This window comes from Nicotiana tomentosiformis, chromosome 1 (assembly GCF_000390325.3).
Source record: "Nicotiana tomentosiformis chromosome 1, ASM39032v3, whole genome shotgun sequence".
Lineage (NCBI taxonomy): Eukaryota > Viridiplantae > Streptophyta > Magnoliopsida > Solanales > Solanaceae > Nicotiana > Nicotiana tomentosiformis.
This window is the reverse complement of record NC_090812.1, coordinates 31,619,245-31,638,739: the sequence shown is the minus strand read 5'-3', so window position 1 is coordinate 31,638,739 and position 19,495 is coordinate 31,619,245. Positions and strand designations below refer to the sequence as shown.

Below are 19,495 nucleotides of genomic sequence, written 5' to 3'. Positions count from 1 at the left end.
GACAAGCAATGTCGACAACCTCATCGAAAGTAGCACTAGACACTCTCTCTCTAGTCATAAGCAATCGCAGCTGAAAAGTGAGGCCATCTATGAACCTCTTGATCCTCTCCCTGTATGTGGAACCAACCAGATAGCATGACGGGCCAACTCTGAAAATCTCATCTCATACTGCGTCATGAAAATATCACCTTAACGAAGTTGCTCGAACTGCTTGCGCAACTCCTCTCTACGGGACTGGGGCACAAACTTCTCCAGGAACAGACTGGAGAACTGTTGCCAGGTAAGGGGTGCTGCGTCGACCGGCCTACGCCTCTCGTAAGCCTCCCACCAACTGAAGGCAGCCCCAGAGAACTAAAAAGTAGTGAACGAGACCCCACTGGTCTCTAGAATACCTGTTGTACAGAGTATCCTCTAACACTTATCCAGGAAGCCCTGTGCATCCTCTCCCTCAGTACCACTGAAAGATGGAGGCTGGAGTCTCCCAAACCTCTCCAATCGATGTTGCTCATCATCAGGCATGACAGCTACCACATAATCCCCTAATAACTGCAATCGGCTGGGCTGGTGGTGCCCCCGGTGTCTGGAATCCCTTTACCACCTGCTCCGGTGTGCGGGCGGCGGGAGTCTGAGCACCTCCCCCAGCCTGAGAAGTGGCTGCTGTGACCGGAACAGAGATCGCCTGAGCAAGACTAGTACACGCGGTCAGAATCTGAGTTAAGGCCTCCTGAAGGCCTGGAATCACAATAGGCACAAGCGGTGCCTGAGCTGGTCCCACCGGCTCATCCACAATTAGAGCCTGCTCCTGAACTGGGGAAACTGGTGGATCTACAGGTGCTGTCCTAGCTGCAGTGCGAGCTGCACCTCTGCCCCTACCACGACCTCTACCGCGACCTCGGCCTCTCACAGCCCTGGCTGGAGGTACTAGTGGCTGTCCGTTCTGCCCCATAGTACGAGTCCTCACCATCTGTGAGAGAACAAAACAACAGATATTTAGTAACCAGAATCAAAAGATTCGCACGACAAGAATTCAATAATGTGAATTTTTTCCTAAGGGTTCGGCAGACTCTCGAAGATAAGTACAAACGTCTCCATACCGATCCGCAAGACTCTACTAAACCTGCTCATGACTCGTGAGACCTATGTAACCTAGGCTCTGATACCAACTTGTCACAACCCAAAACCTAACCCGTTGTGATGGCGCCTATCGTGATACTAGGCAAGCTGACATCTCCTAAACATTTTTAACATTTAACAGAAATGAATTAATATATTTAAAATAACTGGCGTCTTTCATGAAAACGAGGTAAAAACCAAAGCATAAGTGCGAAAAAATAGCCCGACATCAGGGTGTCACTGAATCATGAGCATTTAGATATCCAGTCTAATACAAACAATGTCTAAGTATCAATATCGAAAAGAAAGAAAACATAGAAAGAGAGACAAGGTCTGCGGACGTCGGCAGCTACCTTGTAGTCTCCGGTACTCGATTGCGCACGAACTCAACGACCTCCGTGATCAAATACACCTGGATCTGTACACGAAGTGCAGGGTATAGCATGAGTACAACCAACTCAGCAAGTAACAAAAATAAATAAATAAAGAACTAAGAAGGTAGTGATGAGCTATACAAATACAGTTCATTTTCAATAATTCCAGCAAAGAATAGACATACTTTCAAATCCGGCAGTTCAAGTCAAATCAGTTTATACAGTTACAGTGCAGGTAATCCGGATATAGAATCTTTCAAAAATTTCACAACAATGACAAATAGCAACTAAGTGCATCAACAAATGGAAAACAAGAACAGCCTCTCAGGGCAACAGACACTCAACTCGTCATAACAGCTGAATCACTCGGCTCTCAGCCCTCAGTACTCACGCTCAATAGGTACATGCGCTCACTGGGGGTGTGCAGACTCTAGAGGGGCTCCTTTTAGCCCAAGCGCTATAATCCGCACGGACAACTCACGTGTTATCGTATCATATCAAGATCCGCACGGACAACTCACGTGCTACAGTATCATATCAGAATCCGCACAGACAACTCACGTGCTAAGTATAAACATAATGATTCTCACGGACAACTCAGCTACGGTATCTATACCTCACAACCAGGCCCTCGGCCTCTCTCAATCATGTACCTCTCTAGTCTCACGGCCCTCAGAAATCATAAAGATCAACCCAAACAAAATAACATAGTGTATCAACAAGAATCAAGAAGAGATTGAGATATGATGCGCAAGTAAAACCATTACTGTGTACAAGATAGCAAATACTCCCTCCGTTTCAATTTATGTGAATCCATTTGACTGGACACGGAGTTTAAGAAAAGATATAAGACTTTTAAACTTGTGGTGTAAAATGAGGCACATATATTTTGTGTGGCTATAAATCAATGCATAAAGGTAAATTGTTTCCAAATAAGGAAAGAGGTCATTCTTTTTGGTACGGACTACAAAGGAAATAGGTTCACATAAATTGAAACGGAGGGAGTAGTAGTTAATTCAACAAGTACTCGACCGCTGCGGGTCCCAACAGTGATAACATATGGCCTAAGCACGATTTCTAACATGATTTGCAGTCAAATCTCTATAACACAGAGAGAATAGGTAATTAGCAATAGTCTATTCGACTTTACAGTCTCACGGGACGGACCAAGTCACAATTCCTCACGGTGCACGCCCACACGCCCGTCACCTAGCATGTGTGTCACCTCCAAAATAGTCACATCATACCAAAATCTGGGGTTTCATACCCTCAAGACCAGATTTAAAACTATTACTTACCTCAAACCGCGCAAAATCCTACTCCGCAATACCCTTGCCCCTCGAATCAATCTCCAAACGCCCCGAATCTAGCCACAAGCAGTACGATATAATTAATATAAGTTAAAAGAATCGATTCCACAAGAAAAATACAAAATTATAAGCCAAAATCCGAAATAAGCTCAAACCGGCCCCCATGCCCACGTCTCGAAATTTGACAAAAGTCACAAAATATGAACATCCATCCACTCACGAGTCCAACCATACAATAATTACTAGAATCCAACCTCAAATCACCTTCCAAAACTCGAAATTTTAGCCTATGAAGTTTCTACCATTTCCCCCCAAATTTACAACTCAAATCCCTAATTAGATGATGAAAATAGCAATAGATTCGTGAAATATAGTCCAATCCGAGTTAGAATCACTTACCAAAACAATCTTCTTAAAGAAACCTCTAAAAATCGCCTTACACCGAGCTCTCAAAGTCCCAAAATCGAAATGGGAATCAAACCCTCAAAGATCCATTTTCTGCTTAGTTTTTCCGCACCTGCGGACATTCTGTCGCATCTGCGACGCCGCACCTGCGAAAATTCCATCGCAGGTTCGGATCCCACTTAAGTTCCCAGATTCCGCATCTGCGGTCATATATTCGCACCTGCGGGTGCGCACCTTTGGGCTCTGCCCGCTTCTGCGATCCTTGCCACTCAGGCCTTGTTCCGTATCTGCACCTCCCCTTCCGCATCTGCGGTTTCGCAGATGCACTCCTAACCTCACACCTGTGCTTCCAGTCCAACCCGGCCTTGCCCACATCTGCGTCTTCCTCTTAGCTTCTGCGGGGCCGCACCTGCGGGCTTCCACCGCTGGTGTGAAACACCAGAACACCAGAAGAAACCAGCAATGCCTAAGTCCAAATTTCCTTCCGATGGCATCCGAAATACCCCCGAGGCCCCCGGGACCTCAACCAAATATACCAACAAGTCATATAACCCCATACAAACTTAGTCGAACCTTCGAATCACTCAAAACAACATCAAAACACTAATTACACCCGGATTCAAGCCTAAAGAACTTCTAAACTTTCAAATTTCATAAACGACGCCGAAACCTACCAAACCACGTCTGATTGAACTCAGATTTTGCACACAAGTCATATTAAACATTACAGACCTACTCCAACTCCCGTAATCGGAATCCGACCCCGATATCAAAAAGTCAACCACGGTCATACTTCCCAAAAATTCGACTTTCACCATTTTAAGCCTAAATTAGCTACAGACCTCAAATTCACAGTACGGACACGCTCCTAAGTCTAAAATCACTCAACGGAGTTAACAGAACTGACAGAATTCCATTCCAGAGTCATCTTCACACACTTCCGACTACGGTCAAAATCTTGAGACTCAAGCTTCATTTTTAGGGACTAAGTGTCCCAAAATACTCCGAAACCAAAAACAAGACCTTCCGGCAAGTCACTTAAGCAGAAACAGATACGGAAAAAATAGTAAATAGGGGATCGGGGCTAATACACTCAAAACGACCCCGGGCCGTTACACAAATTTATAGTTATTCCAAAAGTTCTAAATACATTAGTTTATCTTAAGTTTAAAAAATTAACTGTAGTTACAATTTCATATAATATGGCCGTAGCTTAATTTATTTCTAAATTAACACCATATTAGTTCAGACTTTTAGAAATTTAAAGTTAAAATTAAATCAAAACTCTTAAGAAGTTAACATGAAAAAAGCGAATATGCATTGCTAATGGATGTTCCATATTTTTAGGTAATCAATTGTTGGTAATTTGGAGAAAAAAATACTATTACATACCTCATAGGCTAAGAATAAATTTTTTTTAGGGGCACGTACTAAACTCTAAAAGGATATTTATAAAAACTGGTCAAATAGAAAAAAAAATTAATAAGATAAATTTTAATTGAATTTGAAGTCCTAAATATAAGGATATTCTTAAGTAAAATTTTAGTTGAATTTGAAGTCCTAAATATTAGAAAAATAATTAAATGACTATTTTGTCTAGTATGAAATTAACTTTTAAAGGGTAAAAAAGGCGAACGACATTTCGACAGGGGCTTCGTGCTTTTAATATAGTATAGATATAAAGTTATACCAAAATACCAAAATTTTCGGTCAGGTGCAGGTTGTCTATAAACACCTCAGCTTACCGTATCCCAACCATTAGGGAGAGTATAATTCCCAAAACAAAAAGTACGACACTAAAACGTTGTCCATAGAAGGGTTTTTGGCAAAAATCATCCTTGAACTATAGCCCAAACCTATATTACATCCTTGTGATGCTTTAGTGAACAAAAAATATCCTTGTACTATTTAAGATATTGCAAGAATCATCCTCATGTTAGTTTTTGTCAAAAAAACTAAGGGCCAAACAAAAGAGCATACCAAGCATATGAGTTTCTTCCTAAAGTTTCCAAGAGTGCCCCTCCTGCCTAATCATCTTCCACCTTCATAAAAAGTAGTCTTGATGTCTAAGAGTATCATTTTATTTCTTTTGACAAGTGCACTAACACCGCTAATTCTTTATTTTTGTTAAGGTGAAGTAGTGAGATGTTGTAAACTCCTGGGCAAAAAGAGAAGTAAGAGCTATTGTTTCACGCATCACGAGAAAACATAAATGAATTCTTTGTCATCAATTGATGCAGGAGCAAACAATGATGATTCTCATGATGATGATTTTGAAGATTCTGATTATACCTTGGACGAAGATGATATATTATTCTCCAAAAATATTGATCCTTCAGCTGAATCTTTTGGGATCAGTATACATGGAAAAAAAAAAAAGAAAAATGATGGAAAGCAAGATTATGTAAGTGAAGGGATGCAGAATGAAGAGGGTGACTCAGATTGTGTATATTCCGATGATTTAAAGAGTTTGAATAGTGACTGCAATTCTGAAAATGAAGATTGTTACTTCCCCAAGCACAATCCAAAAACCGATGCACTGAATCCCAAATTAGAGTTGGGAATTATATTTGGTAACAAAAAAGAGTTTAAGGAAGCTGTGATTGCAAATCAAGCCAAAATAGGAAAGCCAATCGAGTGGATTAAAGATGACAGAGAAAGAGATATGGCCAAATGTAGAAGCCTGGATGTGAGTGGAAGATATCGGGCTCACCAATGCAAAGGGACATAATATCTTTCCAAATAAAGATGTTTGAGTCCGAACATACTTGTTTTGCGTGAAATTATAGCAATAGAAGTATCGATGCTAGCTGGATTGCAAGGAGGTATATGTTGATAGAATTAGGTCAAACAAGACTTGGAAAGTATCGGAATTCAGAGATACAATGAGTAGGGAATTACAACTCTATGTGAGTATGCGTCAAGCACGAAGGGCAAAGGAAAAGGCTATTGCAATGATTGATGGGCATATAAATAATCAATTTAGTATATTATGGGATTATTGCAATGAAATTGTTAAAAGCAATCCCGTGACTTCTGTTTTCATGAAACTAACTCCTAATGAAACTCCTAACAAGCCGATGAGATTTCAAAAATTTTATGTTTGCTTTGCAGCTTGTAAAGCTGGTTTCAAGGCTGGTTGTAGGAAAATTGTTGGGGGTCGATGGGTGTTGGCTTAAGGGCACTATGTATGGGGCACAATTACTGTCAACAATTACTTTAAACGGAAATAACAATATCTTTCCAATAGCTATTGGTTTCTACGTTGGTATTATGTTGCTGATTTTTATCTTTAATTAATCAATGGTATTGCAGTATATGGATACTAATTTTGGCTGAAAGTTTTTGTTGTTTTTTTTGCTCTTGTTTGTTATTTTTTTCTGCTTATTATTGTCTTTTGCTGGTGCTAGTGAGATGGTCTAAAGGTATCAAGTTCATTGGTTTTAAGTATTAACAAAGATGAAAAGTTAATTGATAAATACTTTATTATAACGTTTCACTGGTTCACCTTAACAAAAATAAAAAATTAATGGTGTTAGTGCACTTGTTAAAAAAAACAAAATGATACTCTTGGGCAACAAGACTATTTTTTTACGATGGTAGAAGATAATAAGGCAGAAAAGGCACTCTTGGAAACTTGAAAACCATGTGCTTGTCGTAGTCTATTGTTTGGCCATCAGTTCTTTTGACAAAAATGAAGGGAAGGATGACTTTTGCAATAACTTAAATAGTACAAGGATGTTTTTTGTTCATTAAATTAGAAGTATCTAATATAGGTTTGGGCTATACCTCAAGGATGATTATTGCCAAAAACTCTCCATAGAATTCTGTCCAATTTCAATTCAAATCACCCCTTGAATCTTCTAATATATAAACGTAAACCTAAAAAGGAAAAAAAGAAAAAAAGAAAAAGGAAATTAGAACCATTACTCCAATCTTCACCTTCTTCTACAATTCATTGATCAGGATCTGAATTTGTGATCCGAAGAAAAGCACAAAAAATTTCGGAGGAGTGAGAGAGAAGTGAAATGGCGGCGATGGCGAGGGTAAGCTCTGGCCTCGCGTATCCGGAGCGTTTCTATGCAGCGGCAGCCTATGTTGGGTTTGATGGATCTCCCGATTCCTCTACTAAAGGTGTCAGCTCCAAGTTTTCCAATGACGCTGCTCTTCTACTTTATGCCCTCTATCAACAGGTCCTTTACATTTTCTATCGGTTTCATTTACCTCTTCTGTTTCTACGCGGAATTTCATTTGTGTACTTTGAGTTCTTTCAATGGCTTGATCTAGTACTGTATTATGTGAATTACAGTGTCTTAGCTTTATTATTAACTTTATGAAGCGTTTAATTGTGATAATTCAATTGGAAAGCCTGTTTTGCAAACTGTTTTGGTTCAAATTCTCGTAGATCTAGAGGGTTCATGTCGGAATCACATCAAATTATAGGCATTGACTATAAAATTGAAGGCATGTTGAATTTGATTTTTCATTGTGCTGTTTATACATTGTATACTTATTCGTGGATTTGTGAAAGCTCTGGCTCTCTGTGTAAGGTTTTTTGTTTTTATTTTCTACTTGGTTCAGGCAACTGTAGGACCTTGTAAGATTCCTAAGCCTAGAAGTTGGAGTCCAGTAGAACAAAGCAAATGGACGAGGTTTGTTTAATCAACTCTATGATTGGCATATTACCTAAACTTGCTCTTGTTATCTAGGTTATTTACTAGTTTCCTTTTTGTTTACTTGTTTATGCAAACTGACTGCTAATCAATACATTATTACTATTAGCAGTCATTTGGTTCACATGCTAGTTTGTGGGGATTATAATCTGGTTATTAATAATGAATAGTTTGTTATGCGGTGATTAATAATGAAGGGATTATTGTTATACAAGAATTACTATGTGAATTTTGGCTTGAATCTATCACGTTCTTGGGTCATGTGTCTCCGGAGAAGGAATTAAGGTTGATCCTCAGAAAATTGCAGCTGTGAAGAATTAGCCTAGACCTACAACTCCAACAGAGATTCGTAGTTTCTTGGGCTTATGGGTATTACAAGAAGTTTGTGGAGGGGTTCTCTACTCTTGCCTCTCCGTTGACTAAATTGACGCAAAAGGCGGTTAAGTTCCAATGGTCAGATGCTAGTGAAAAGAGCTTCCGGGAGTTGAAATCAAGATTGACTATCGGCAGCTCAACAAGGTCACCATCAAGAATAAGTACCCACTGCCAAGGATAAATGACTTGTTTGACCAATTGCAAGGTGCTAAGTACTTCTCCAAAATTGATTTAAGATCCGGGTATCACCAATTGAAGATCAGGGAGCAAACTTACTAGGACTGTTTTGTCTTTAAATAGTCTAATCTCAGCATTGCTAATACACATATTCCTATTCTGCATTCTATCCCGCATACAATTATTCATAGGTTCCCACATAACTTAATGTGGATATTATTTGATAACGCTAACCAAACACTGCAATGAATAACGCGGCGATTATATTTCCTTATGCAAGCAACCAAATGTTGTATTATTCTATGTGGGGTTTTATATTTCTCCTGCTGCAGTAGCTAGTTAGTTGGCAGTTAATTGGAGATGTTTCCAATATGGAGTGATGATTTTGATTGGTTCATCTTTCACTCTCTCATTCTCTCCTCCTCTTCTTTAATTTGATCCTCTATTTTACATATGGTCTTAGAGGCCTGTGCAGATCAGTTTTTTCCTACCGTACTAGTACGAAGTATTCCATTTACTGTTATGTGGCCTGAATATGTGTACTAAGAGGTTTCGTAATTGTGAAGCTGGAATGGGCTTGGAAACATGGCTTCCACAGAGGCAATGCGTCTTTTTGTGAAAATATTGGAGGTTTGTGTAGAGCTAATCAATTTTATCCAACTCTTGATAATTTGGGAGTATGAATTAAACTCTTTAATTCGTTATGGTAGGAAGAAGATCCAGGATGGTATTCAAGGGCCTCAAATTTTGTTTCAGAACCTGCAGTTCAGGTGGAAAAGAATGTGAGTATGTATTAGTTTATATGATTCTTTGTTCTTGCTTCTTCAACCGCTTCTGTTTTCTCATTGTTTCCTGCTTCTCATTTTTTTATTTTTGGGATAAGTAAACTTATTTTATTGAAAGTTTGCAGTAGGTAGAGAATAGGTACATAATTTTTCTTTTTATTTGATATCCCTATTCCTCTTTGGTTCAGAATGATACAATAGCTGAGCCAGTTGCCGAAAATGGAAATGTTCTTCCTGAGACAAAAACTATTCCTGCTGAAAATGGGAACCTGTCAGAACCTCAGGATAAAGATGTTGTATCAGAAGGCTTTGGTGCAGTTGGTGTGTATGACCAATGGGTTGCACCTCCTATATCTGGTCCACGGCCAAAAGCTCGATACGAGGTGTCGGTTCTGCATTTTTTTTAATTGTTTTTTAAATATTCATTTTCTCAAATAGTTTCAATCTACTTTTACAGCATGGAGCAGCCGTTATTGATGATAAGATGTATATATTTGGAGGGAATCACAATGGACGTTACCTTAGTGATCTCCAGGTGGGTGATCTGCATAAGGTGGTTTTTGATATTTCTAGAAGATCATCACTGATTTCTTAATTATTAGTTATCATGAATGAGCAAATCTTTTATACTCTGGCTACCCTTTATTGGTGGTTCTTCTTGACAGCTAGTTTTTAGGCTTAATACAAACATCTCATTCTTTTCTGTGATTTTGTCGTTACCCTTTACTTAAAAGAAAAAAGAAATCCCTGAGAAAATTGTAACTATTCTTCTTTGGTATCTTGGTGTTCAATGTCTCTGATACAGATTGAGGGTCATTGCAGGCTTTGGACTTGAGAAGTTGGACATGGTCTAAATTAGAGGTTAAAACAGCTGGCGAAGCTTCTCAAGTGCCAGTAGCTCCCTTTGCTGGCCACGCCCTGGTTAGTACAGATATTGGTTTAATACTGTGGTAGTGACACCCCTTTGTGCTTTATTTGCACAAGGATTGAACTCTCATTTGAGTATGAAATCCCTCTTAGCTCATTCAGTTGCTCTCTCTCTCTCTCTCTTTATATATATATATATATATATATATATATATATATATATATATATATATATATGTGGGTGCGTGTGTGTATTCCTTTTTTTTGTTTCAATTTGGGTATATCTGTTGTATTTTATAGATACCATGGGAAGGAAATAAGCTCATTTCAATTGGTGGACATACAAAAGATCCTTCTGAAACTATGCAAGGTTTGTTCATATTGTTAAGTTTGATTCCATTTACTTTGAATTTGTAGAAGAGCAGTGTAAGATGTGATTTAGTAGAGTGTTGTCTAAAGCAAAATGTGCGAAAAAGCACCCAAGTTCTGCTGGGGCTTTAAGTTCAAAGCACAATTAAAGTGTGCTTTAGTAAAGAAAGGTGCAATGAAGGAAAAAATAAAATATTATATATGTAATGCTAGAAAAGATATAATCTGAAAAAACAATTACATGAACAAAGTAATCCAAAAAATCTATAATTAAGTGAAATAGAAGTAAAAGACATTTAAGTGAAGCTCACAAACCAAATTAATTTTAGGCTAGATGAAAAAGTGCACTTTTAAGTTTTTTATTCAGTTCAAGTTACTCCCTCTGTCCCATTTTATTTGACACTCATCCTGATAAGGTGCAACATTCATTGTTCTCTAACATTGCTTTCACGCTTGTCCTATGGAACTTGCTTCCGCTTTAGAGGTATCTTCCTATCATGTTATTTGACAGTATATCATTTAAGGGCTCACATATTTGGCTAGGAACTGTATCTTCTTGGTCTTGCTTAATAACTATCTTGATAACAAATTGGGGGTGGTAATTAGAGAAGTATTGCTGTCAACATATAGACATTTTTAGAATCTTTTGCACTTGAATATTTGTTTTGCTGCTTAATGTGATGTTCCATTCATTTGCCAGTGAAGGTGTTTGATCTGCCAGCGCAAACTTGGTCAACCTTGAAGACTTATGGAAAGCCGCCGGTATATTTGTTTATGTCACGATACTGTTTCCCTTTAAGTGGCTTCAAATTTTATATCATCCCTACCTCTGATTTTGATAACTTCTTTCAGATGTTACCCATCTAAAATGCTGTTTTCTTCAGTACATTCAATTCTAAGGGTTACTTTTCCTCTTGCAATTTTCTTCTCTTGTGTCATTTTTTCATATTTTCCACAGCATGAAACTTTAATAGTATGTTCGGTTCTATTTTGTTTGTGGGGGGGGGGGGGGAGTTAAGGAGAGATAACTTAACTAGTTTACTTTTGAGATGAAGTATTGATGATTTGGTTCATTGTTTGGTGTGGTTGGAAACGAAGTAAACGTGATAGGCTTCCTCTTGTTTGGAAGGATGGGAGAACTTAAGGACACACCTCCACTTCTACTCCCATTTTAGTTCACTTTTATTTCCTTTTATCAAACAAGAGAAATAATCTTAGCTCTCCACATTCACTTATTCCTCCCACCTCTCCCCAACTAAACATAGCGTAGGTCAAATATGCCATGGATCATCTCTGCTTTTATCCATTTCCAACTCAAGTATAAATGAAAGAGGTATCAAGTACCTAATTATTTTGTGCTTCTTGTTTGACTAAAAATCAGTTCACATTTGCTCATGCAGTTATCTCGTGGAGGTCATTCAGTTACCCTTGCTGGGACAAGCTTAGTCATATTTGGTGGACAAGATGCAAATCGATCTCTCTTGAACGATCTTCACATTCTAGACTTAGAAACCATGACCTGGGATGAAATGGGCACATTGTAAGATGCTTTCAGGAAATTTAAGCATCTTTATTTTCCCTTATACTTTGTTGCTTACATGTTGATGAACGAACCAGTAGGTCACCGTTTGTGTGTATTTGTTATAAGTTTATGCATCTCAGAAAAGAACACATTGTTAACCTAACTTGCTTCTAATGTTGTGTGCATAGAGCAATCTCCCGGTTTCAAAAGTTTGATAGTTTATAATTTTTAACATGTATATAATATTTTTGAGAATATGTATATAATATTCTTAATGTCTTCTCCTTGAGTGCTTCTCTCGACAAGTGCTTAGTGGCATTATACCTTTATCAACGTGCAATATCCAAGTGGTCTTACCAATTTAAGTTATGTAGAATCCATGTTCATTTACATTGCTCTTTTCTTTTGGTAGGGGAGTGCTTCCTTCTCCAAGGTCTGATCATGCTGCTGCAGTACATGCTGAGCGCTACCTTCTTATTTTTGGCGGAGGCTCACATGCTACTTGCTTCAATGATCTTCATGTCCTTGATTTACAAACCGTGAGACAATGCATTAAGTTTCTAGCTGTTGCAAAAATGCTCAAGTGAGATTCTTTATTTATAACTGGTAATTTTGATTTATTCTAATTTTGTAGATGGAATGGTCAAGGCCTACCCAACAGGGTGAAATACCAAGTCCACGTGCTGGCCATGCTGGTGTGACAGTTGGAGAGAATTGGTTTATTACTGGTGGAGGCAACAATAAGAGTGGTATGCTCTCATCCTCTAAGAATGTGCATTGGATCATGAGAGTTTAACTTCTAAGTGCTGTTTATTTTAGGAGCTTTTACTTTTTTTCATTCCTTCAACGAGGGCTGATGAATACAAGTTACAAATTTTAAATCCAAAACAGAATTATCATTGACATGCTTACCTTCCAGGTCTTATTTAATTTTTTTGAATTGTAAAAGGCCAGCTTTAATTCTCATTTTATGCCTTGATTTAATCAATACAAGCTTGTGAACCTCTTTATAATTTGAAGGCCCTAATCTTATAAGAACGATTAGAGTAAAACAGTGTCTCTTTTGATCAGTGAGTCAAATAGTAATTGGTCAATGAGTTAAAGTTCCTTCTTTTCTTAGGGGGTGGAAGAGGGTGTTTGGGTAGTTTCAGATCATTTTAATATTCACGAATCCTTCTTAGCAATTATTTTGTCTATACTGTTGCAATGTTCTTCTGATGGTGCGAATTAACTTGCATTTTGGGAGAATGGCATTCTGGTGGTTCAAATCCTTGTTTAATTTCCATGTTAAAATAATCTTTTCAACCTTGTTCACTATTTTAATCACATCTGTTTTTTTTGTGTGGCTCTTCCAGTTTATAATTTCTCTCCCTGGAGGGAAAGGCAGAACTGGTTATTTGCAACCCCTTTTTACAATGTAATGCCATGTAGGAGGAGGAAGGGATTTCTTGTTTTCAAAACATAAATGTCTCTTATAGACTTGATTTATGGCAGAATTAGGGCATTTGTAATGCTATCAAAGGTAACAGATCAGATTCAGGACGACTTTTTTGGTTTCTCTGCTTGGTTTATATAGAAAGTAGTTTGGTCTTTGCATGACAGAGACTAGATGAACTCATTTGAATATTTGGGTGCTCATTGGTGGTGAATCGACCAAAGAAATGAGTGGTTCCGTAGTGTCTAACCCAGAGAAGACTATGCTATCCAGATTAGATATGTTTAGCTATTACATGACGGTGTCAATTCTGTGATCACCTTAATGTTGCTCTAAAATGGTTATTTTTTTGTGAGCCAAGCCAGCTATCATGTGTTTATGCTATTTTGGCACTCTTACACTTATTGCAGGGGTCTCCGAAACTGTTGTCCTCAACATGTCTACACTGGATTGGTCCATTGTAACAACTGTTCAAGGGCGTGTTCCTCTTGCTAGTGAGGTATTTAATGTTCTGCATGTTGTTTTGTTTTTTAAACAACCAGCAAGTTTATTTTTCAATTAAGCATCTGGTTAGGTTACAAAGTTTTCACTTGTTCGATTATACTGATGATAATCTAGAAGCCATCTTGATTGGACCCATCCTAATTTTAGCTTCTTGTCTGCAATATGATATGCTGATGTGTAGCTTTTCATCATTCAGTTCTTACACCTCCTCAATGTTGGAGTAAGTTTCTGTTCTCGAAGTGTGATCAACACTCTGATCAAATATGTGATATATATATCAATGTGAATGAAGCACTGAAGTTTGACTTGCAGAAGATAATCTATCAGAATCCATGAGCACTTAGTTTGTATGATCCCCTTCCACCCTGATTAACATTCTGTAGATGGTGGGATAAGTTTGACTAAAATCCTTATTGACCATGGTGTCATGATAGCTTAATCCTCATTAATATTAGCAGCTTACACTTAAATGGCTAAATGGCATGGTTCCATGGTACAATTCTGAAACTAAATAATCCATTCACTAAGGATGCAAACCACAATGAAATGAGGCAGAAAAATGTTTGAACTCTTGATAAATTAGAGGAAGACTATTTCAGTGTTCTTGATTGCTCTATGGCCTCACATGGGACTGAAGTGTATTTTGACACACTTGGGATCATATGAACTCACCATTAAAAAAATAACAGCATGTTAGTGTTGAAGCATGTGCAAAGTTTGAGAGCATGCTTTCCTGTATATCTGAATTATATAAATCTAATTGACTTGTCACTTAAATTTTCTTGTCAACAGGGCTTGAGCTTGGTGTTATGTTCATATAATGGTGAAGATATCCTAGTTTCTTTTGGGGGATATAATGGGCGGTATAGTAATGAGGTGAGGTTGCTAACGCTTCTCCCTTTCTTCCCATACAGATAAACCTTTTCCTTCCGCTTTTCCACTCACAGGTTGGACAGACCTTATATGGTGGCTAGTGGGTGGTTGATTTCTCTGCTCTACTTAATTTTCTTTTTTTGTGGATTGCTTACTCTTTTTAAGGTCAATGTACTGAAACCGAGCCACAAATCAACTTTGCAATCTAAGATGATGGAGACTCCTGTACCAGATAGTGTTTCAGCAGTACAAAATGCTACTAATGCCACGAGGGATTTGGAGTCAGAGACTGTAACAGGGCACGAAGGAAATATTAGGGAAATTTTGGTAGACAACATTGAATCTGAGCCAATGGTATTGTGATATATTAAATATGTCATCCTGCATAATGCATATGCACGTGAATTTCGGTTGCTTTGCTTTTGGAAAAAACTTCAGTTTAGTTTTTAAATCATCTTTCTTTAGGACAGCAGGTATATTGGTTTATAAAGCTGGACTCCGAAATCCTGGCTAGATATGTCCTCTGATTAGAAAATAAATGTGTATGCTAGAACCTAGTAGGCGAAAGACAGATTTTCAAGCAATGAATTCAGTTGAAGTGCTCGACGCTGATTGATTGAATCCGTTCAAAGATCGATTCAACCCATCGTAACTAATCTTACTTAATTAGAATGCAATGACTATAAATTTGATTGAAACATTGTGGATATGTAGCTAGGGTGATGAAGTCCAAGTCTAGCACGCTGATGACTTTTTTAAATTTTAAGTGCATATGCATGTGTCAGTCTGTTTGTCTGTATGTGATTAAGCTAATTAAAAAACAATCAAGACACTTGTGGCCATGAGAACTTTTATATGTTGTACACTATCTATTAGTAGTTGCATGTCTGGGTTATTTCAGTGCTTGGTAACATAAGTTTGGTCCTCCTCGCCTAGTTTCTTCTTTTTCCTCTATTTGATCAATCTTAACAGTTCCAAATTTCTTTTTCTTGCATCCTGCAGAGAAGAAAATTGAAGAATATAGTTCTGCTATATTTATTTATATGCGCATGACAACTGATTGTGAGGAAAAATAAACTGTTGCCTTTGTGGTTATTTGATATAACTTTATGATAGGGGTGTCAAATAGGCGGGTTGGGCCGATTTTGGGCGGGTCAAAATGGACCGAGTCAATAAATGGGCGGATCAAATGACCCGCCCAAAAATCACCTGGGCTGAGATCAGTGGCGGAGCCACCTTGTACGAAGGGGTGTCGCGGGAAAAATACATTGTGTAGATAGGTAAACAAATAAATTATATGTATATATACTAAGTATTGGCTCCCCTTAATTTCCTGGTATGTTTACTTTTATATATTTTGACACCCCTTAACGAAAATTCTGGCTTCGCCACTGGCTGAGATGGGCTGGGTCAAGATGGACTAACATTTGGGTCATAGCCCAACCCGCCCAACTGTTATCAAGCTTTAATTATTATGTGTTGTTTTCTTATGAATTGTATAATTACTAAATAAGACTTTTTATTTTGTTATGGTCATATATAACATATCAAACAAAAAAGAATTATTTCTAAGATATTTTGGCAAAATTGCTCATGGATCAATTTAGGCTAAAAATCAGCCAAACTTGAGATGGGTTGGGTCAAGATGGGCTGAATTCAATAAATGAGCGGGTCAATAACTAGCCCAATCTTGGGCGGGCTGGGCAAGTCATTTGGGCTTGGGCCAAATTTGACAGCCTTACGTTATGGCATACAGCTTGATAAAAAAAAAACAGAAACCTTATGACATACAAATTCTAAGTAAATGTTGCTTTAGAGTCGATGAGTATGAATTGTTTCCTTGTCCTTCCTGCCAGCACCTTAGCTTTACATAAGTCATTTAAGATGCTTCTCTTTCCTTTAACTGTAGCACGTCGATTGGACGACCTTGATTTTGCCTTCAAAGTCCGCTTAAAAAGTATCATGCTAATTTTTCCCCGACCTATAAATAGATATGATATCCGAAATTTCAGTGGAATAGCCTAATAAGTTCTTTATCACAAACTGCATGTCACTATGTACGGGCTACTTGAGAAACAAAAAATGTAGATATATAATCCTATTTATTTTTCCCTATGGCATTTGTGAAATATTGAGATCTGTTAATCATAATGTGTCAAACCCAACACATCCTGCTTGAACTTCTACTCGAGTTGTCGCCAAGCCATTCTTAGCCCGGCTCTCCTTTACTTAATTCTGTCATGTTGATATGACAGTTTCAAAATTTCTCCGTTGTTGCAACTGACAATCCACTACATTGTCATGTTCCTTTGTGAGGTTCCCTAGTCACAATACTTGTTCTCTATAATCATACACTTCTTCCATTATGATTTTGTTTGTTTTTTCCTTGTCTTTCCCTTGGGATTTGATCTCACGTCTCATCATGCAGGTGAGCAAAGTTGAAGAAACTAGTGAACGGCTTTTAGCTGCCCTCAAAGCTGATAAGGAAGAATTAGAGTCATCTCTCAGCAAAGAGAAGTTGCAGACGCTTCAGCTGAAGCAAGACTTGACTGATGCTGAGGCTCGCAACACAGACCTTTATAAGGTAACCACTCCTTCGGATTGATAGCTATATTTTAGAAGTACAAGCAAAAGCTTATCTTCAGTTTTTGCTTCTTTTTATTTGATGGATCCGTGGCTTAACATTGTTCGTCTTGGTTTAGTTCTAACTACTAATCAATATTAGTTTCTTTCTACTATAGATGGATGGAGTTTTATTTGTATCTTTTGGGCTTCAATGATGCTTTGTGAGTTAAGAGGTCACTTTGTCATTTATGGTTCCGTTTTGCTTAACAAATGAGGTTTTCTGAAACTCTGATTTTCAAATATTCTTCCAAAGCACCCATTAATATTTCATCTGGCTGTCTTCTCCTCTTCATTGCAGTCCCTTGCGTATCTACATTAAATGCAATCTCTAATATCCAACTTTTCCCCTGAACGAGAGATTGTACTCCCCAATCTTTTATTCTGTCTCTTGGTAATAATAAAAGCAATTTTGACTAATGTGCAGAAGAAGTGGTGTCAAGCAAAACTTTTGGCGAGCGAAAAAGATATCTTTTGGCATTATGCATGTGTTTATTCCACCTTTTATTATTTGTTTTCATGTGCGATACTTAATTTGCTTTTCGACAATAGGGACACCACTGGGCAGGATCCAACAGTAACCTTCAGTTTCAATTTTGATTCTCATAATTTATGCAGGAGCTTCAATCTGTACGCGGTCAACTTGCTACTGACCAATCAAGATGTTTCAAACTAGAGGTATGGAATAGTTAAATTACTAATAACATACAAGGATTTTTGTATATCTATTTTTCTTCTTTTTAAAATTCTTTTCTGGTGGGTAGGAGAAGTGGAATGATTTGACCAGGACCTTTTAAGTATTTCGTTATGTAGTCACAAGTGATTGTTACCTTCCTTCCGCATGTTGACGCAGCATTTGGCTACCCTTCTGATTCAGTATTTGCATTCCATTTTGGCAGTAATACTGATAAGAGATGTTAATAGCTCTCCATGTCCCCAACTCTCACATATACTGGAGAATACAATGGCCGAGAAATATTAGAAACTTGTATCATATTATAACTAAAATATGGAGATTCACCATACACTTAGCATGCGTCTGCACTTGTACGCGTGCGCACACACACACACACGATACATGTATATTTCAGAGTTAGAACCTTGGAGTAAGACAGTAGTAACTTAGCATGAGCTAAATTATGTCATATTTTCTTGAAAACAAGGATTGTGGTTTATCTTTCTTAACTAAGGTGGAAAGGAACTGAGTGCAAGCTAATTCAACAGGTTGATGCTGCGGAGCTAAAACAAAAGCTACAGACTCTGGAAAGCTTAAAGAAAGAACTTGAGCTACTCCAACGACAAAAAGCAGCTTCAGAGCAAGCCTTGAATGAGAAGCGAAGGCAGAGCTCTGGTGGGGTATGGGGATGGATTGCTGGAACTCCTCTTGATCAACAAGATGATGCTTGATAATAACTTTAATGATAGCAAACTTGAATTTTATCTTACTTTATTAAAAAAAAAGGATTTTTATTGATAAATTTTTTTATTGACATACTTTTTTTTGGTTAGCTGTTCTTTTCATTGATAGAATAATATAAGAGTCGAAATTCTTTTAGGGTGGAGGGATAGTGTCTTTGTATCGGGCAGGCGGGATTTTTGTTGTATAATTATGAGTGGCTGTGAGTGCTACTTATTTTTTGGTCCAATTTTTATCAGAACTTCCATTTTCAGAGAGATTAATGGGTGACAAAGAATAGAACAACTTGTTATTGGCTTTCAGGTATTTATGGATTTTGTCATGTATTTCGTCTTCACTGTAGTGTCCTGGAAAAGAATGAAGTGCAATTATTCAAAGAGTGACGTGTAATCCTATTTTACCCTATGGTTATATTCGATTGTGTCTTAAGACTCTAAGTTGTCTCCTCCTCGAAAAGGAAGCAGCGTTAATCTTTTCTTGTTCAACCTTGAACATCGACAGACATTGTGAAGGGAAAGGATGAGACGTCATACTACGGTAAAATTGCCAGCTATTAAGCAGATGCTGGCTAGGCATCATTTCAAGTTAAATTGAAGTTCTACTGATATGATAGGACCTTTTTGAGCCCGTTTGGCTTAGCTAATCAAGAATCGTTGATAAATGTAAAAGTATTT

The 19,495-nt window shown here is 37.8% G+C and overlaps 1 protein-coding gene across 1 annotated transcript; it reads left to right on the top strand.

Annotated features, from left to right (window-relative positions):
- The first annotated feature begins 6,917 nt into the window (after nucleotides 1-6,917).
- LOC104087004 (acyl-CoA-binding domain-containing protein 4) lies at nucleotides 6,918-19,158 on the top strand. Its single transcript, XM_009591384.4, has 18 exons — nucleotides 6,918-7,395; nucleotides 7,784-7,854; nucleotides 8,994-9,057; nucleotides 9,138-9,209; nucleotides 9,401-9,595; nucleotides 9,670-9,747; nucleotides 10,035-10,133; nucleotides 10,380-10,449; nucleotides 11,149-11,210; nucleotides 11,849-11,988; nucleotides 12,383-12,509; nucleotides 12,605-12,719; nucleotides 13,816-13,904; nucleotides 14,702-14,785; nucleotides 14,948-15,136; nucleotides 17,211-17,366; nucleotides 18,023-18,082; nucleotides 18,629-19,158. Exons 1-18 carry the CDS (start codon nucleotides 7,231-7,233, stop codon nucleotides 18,809-18,811), a joined length of 2,019 nt encoding a protein of 672 aa, XP_009589679.1. The 5' UTR covers nucleotides 6,918-7,230; the 3' UTR covers nucleotides 18,812-19,158.
- The last annotated feature ends 337 nt before the right edge of the window (nucleotides 19,159-19,495 follow it).